Source organism: Acanthisitta chloris, unplaced genomic scaffold (genome assembly GCF_000695815.1).
Source record: "Acanthisitta chloris isolate BGI_N310 unplaced genomic scaffold, ASM69581v1 scaffold26138, whole genome shotgun sequence".
Lineage (NCBI taxonomy): Eukaryota > Metazoa > Chordata > Aves > Passeriformes > Acanthisittidae > Acanthisitta > Acanthisitta chloris.
The window spans coordinates 2086-5395 of record NW_008686847.1 but is presented as its reverse complement, the minus strand read 5'-3'; the positions used below and the strand labels follow the sequence as shown (position 1 = coordinate 5395).

Below are 3310 nucleotides of genomic sequence, written 5' to 3'. Positions count from 1 at the left end.
TTTGCGGCGGCCCCTGGTGTGGTGGGCAGTGGGGGGGAACCCCAGGTGTCCCACCTGCAGAGGCAGGCAGGGTCTGGCCCGGGGTGGCTTCGAGCGGTGTCTGCTGAGAGCTCTCTGCCAGGCCTTGTCCCGTGTCGCCGTGCTGTCCCCGCTGTCCATGCTGCCTTCAGTGCTGGGCCACCTGCAGGGTTGGGAGTAGTCAGAGGGGAGGAAGAAGAGGAAAGCTCCCCCAGCTCCTTCCTCTGGGTTCCTACTCACCTTGAGTCCTGCCTGCTGGCCTCCCTGCAGAGCTGGGGCTCCAACTGGGCCTGTGGGACAAGCTGGAGAAGGGAAGAGGGGCTAAAGTCTCCCTGCCCTGCAGTGTTCACAGCCCTCAGCCTCTCGACCTGGTGGATGTCACCACTGAGCTGGTGGCCACAGTGATGTAAAGGAGTTGGAACCAGCCCTTGGGCACCTCAGCCAACATCAGTTAAACCCGTGTAAACTCCCAGCAGCATGAGGAGCCCAGGCCTGACCCTTCTGGTGTCCCCAGAGCATGTGGGACAGTGCCAGGGGCCATGGGGTGGTTTTGAGGGCACCTAGCTCACCTTCAGCACACCCTGCTCTGCAGCCACCTTCAGCTTGGCCAGCACAGCCTCAAGCCGTGCGTTCTCCTGCTCCAGCACACTGATCCGGATGCTGTTGGCCTGGAGCTGCTTCTCCATGTCCTCTGTCAAGCTCCCAGTGCCTGCAAACAAAATCCAGTGGAGCTCAGCCTGCTGCAGCCTGCTCAGAGGTGCAGGCACCCCTCCTGAGGACTGGAGCCTGCCCCAGCCCGGGAGCACCTGCACAGCCTGGGAGCTGGCAGCTGGGACTCCAAACCCTGTGGGCAAACAAAGCTCTGCCATGCCCTGGTCCTGCTGTATTTCCCAGCCTGGAGGTGCGATGCACAGCACCCATACAGGGAAGTACACTGGGATGGTCACAGCTTAGCACAGCCCAGGGCCTGAGCCCTTTCTGGGTATCAGTGGGACAAATGGCATGTCCAGGGTAGGCAGGATCTCCTGAGCACAAGCTCACTGTGCTCTCACCCACTCCATTACCCTCACACTGCGTCTCAATGGGGACGTGGAGCTCAGGGAAGAACACCAGGAGCCTCTCCCGCTCCCTCAGCTCCTGTGCCTCCTTCTCCAGCTGGGACGTGTTCGCCTGCAGCTCCAGGATGGACTGCTCCAGGACCAGCTTCTCCTGCCGCAGCGTGTCCAGCAGCTCCTGCATGGCACCGTGGGAGGTTTGCTGGGTGAGCAATCCCATGGGAGCACTTGGACCCGAATGGAAAACTCCCTCCCTTTCCTCATATGATAAGGACATCCCATGGCAATGGGAAGTGGACAGGAACTATGCACATGGTCTCAGCTCTAAGGTCCCTGTGTGAGCTGGAAGCAGCAGCACTGACCATGAAATACAGAGCATGTCCAGGAACAGGCATGCTGGGAGCAGCCTGAGGTGTTCCTTCCTGCTGTGCTGGCAGTGGGGAAAACCAGTGGAGACCTGTCTGCATGGAGCTAAGGGAGAGGGCTCTTCCCCTGGGAGTGCTGGGAGGAAACGGTCACGTGGCAATGCCACCCTGAGTCCTAGAGTGCCTGTCCTGGGAAAACTAACTGTGGGTGTGGGACAGGGGAGCAGGTGTCAACACTCACCTGCTGCACCCGGAGCTGTTTCCAGCTCTGCTCCCGGCTCTGCTCCAGCTGCTCCTCCAGCCGGGCCTTGTCCTCCTTAGCCTCTGCCAGGCTGGCCTGCAGCTCCTCACGCTCCTGGTCCAGGCTGTCCAGCTGCTGCTGCAGGACCCTCTGCTTGGCCTGCAGGGTGAGCCTGTGTGAGGCTGTGGCACCCACTCCCTGACAGCGGGCAGCAGTGCAGCAGCTCCCAAGCCAGCCGTACCTCCTCGTGCTGCAGCATGCTCTCCACTCTGAACTTCTCATTCTCCAGCTGGGTGCTGGTGGCACTCAGCTCCTGACTCAGGCTGTCCCGCTGGTCTGTGAGCACCTGCACCTTCTCCTCCAGCTCCAGCACCTGGCTCTGGGCCACTGCCGTGGTCCTTACCTCCTCCAGCAAGGTGGTCTTGGTGAGCTCTGGGGAGACACACTGGCTGTGTGTCAGGCTGGGCAAGGGGGAATGGCTTCCCACTGCCAGAGAGCATGGATAGATGGGATATTGGGAAGGAATTCTTCCCTGTGAGGGTGGTGAGCCCAGGGGGGCCTTACCTAGCTCCTGCACAGCCGCCTGCTTTGCCACCAGCTCCTCCTTTAGGACAGAGAGTGTCTCTTCCAGCAGAGCAACTCCTAAATCAGCACAGAAAAACCTCTTATCCAAAAAAGCCCTAAAATGAAGCAGCAAACAGCCACACCAAAGCATTTTCATCGAGTGATTGTGTCGTGCTGCGCTGCGGCAGGGAGGAGGCAGTGTCAGGATGTGGACAACCAGCTCCCACTGCCTGGGATTGGCCTCACAGCAGGGAAAACTCAAGTGCCTACAAAAATCCATGGCAAAAGCCCTGCTTGTGGAGGGGGGAGCAAAATTTGCCCATGAACTCTGCTTCTCCTGCAAACACCCCCAGGCTAGGAGGAGATGCTGGGAACAGCTCTGTACCTCTCCACAGGTCATTCTTGTCCTGCTCCAGCCTGGCCACAGCCTCCGAATGCTCTTTGTCCTTGGCCTTCAGGCTCTGCTCAGCTTTCCTCTGCTGCTGCACTTGGGTCTCCTTCTCTGCCTGCAGCCTCTGGGAAAAGTCCTCAACCTGCTTCTGGAGCTCTTCCTTCTGTTTCCGCAGCTCTTCCAGCTCTGCCTTCACCGGATTCACCTGCTGCAGCAGCCCCTGGAGGTGCTCGTGGATCTGGGAGAGATCCTTGCTCTGCTCCGAGGCCCAAGAGCTCATGTCCATTGTGGAGAGGCTCCTTCTCCCCGTGTTGTCCTCCAGCACCTCCTGGAATTTGCTGAGTGCCGAGGGGATGTTCTGGCTCTGGCAGATGCTGGTGATGGCTCTGCCCACCTCACGCAGGCTGGCCTGGGCACTGCTGCACATGTCACATGAGCCCACAGGTGACGCTGGGGGGACGGTCTGGGTGCCCTGGTCCAGGCTGGGGGCAGCCCTGGGCTGGGAGCTGCTGCCTGGAGCACAGACACTCGGTGATTGGCACACAGAATTGGCCTGGGCAGCTTCTGGGGCAGATCTCTCCAAAACATCTGGAGAGCAGCATTTTGGGTGCTCCTTCTCAGGCTTTCCAGCCTGGGGAGTGGAGTGGGGAGCAGATTGCTGTGTGGAAATCTCCTT

General features: G+C 60.0%; 1 protein-coding gene across 1 annotated transcript in view; it reads right to left on the bottom strand.

Annotated features, from left to right (window-relative positions):
* Positions 1-258: 258 nt before the first annotated feature.
* Positions 259-3310, bottom strand: part of CCDC157 (coiled-coil domain containing 157) — a gene marked incomplete at both ends in the record, with an annotated part of 5131 nt that continues 2079 nt past the window's right edge. Inside the window, 8 exon segments of the mRNA XM_009080365.1 lie at positions 259-302; positions 304-320; positions 588-727; positions 1083-1251; positions 1680-1851; positions 1916-2111; positions 2244-2321; positions 2629-3147. Coding sequence (XP_009078613.1) covers positions 259-302; positions 304-320; positions 588-727; positions 1083-1251; positions 1680-1851; positions 1916-2111; positions 2244-2321; positions 2629-3147 — 1335 coding nt within the window.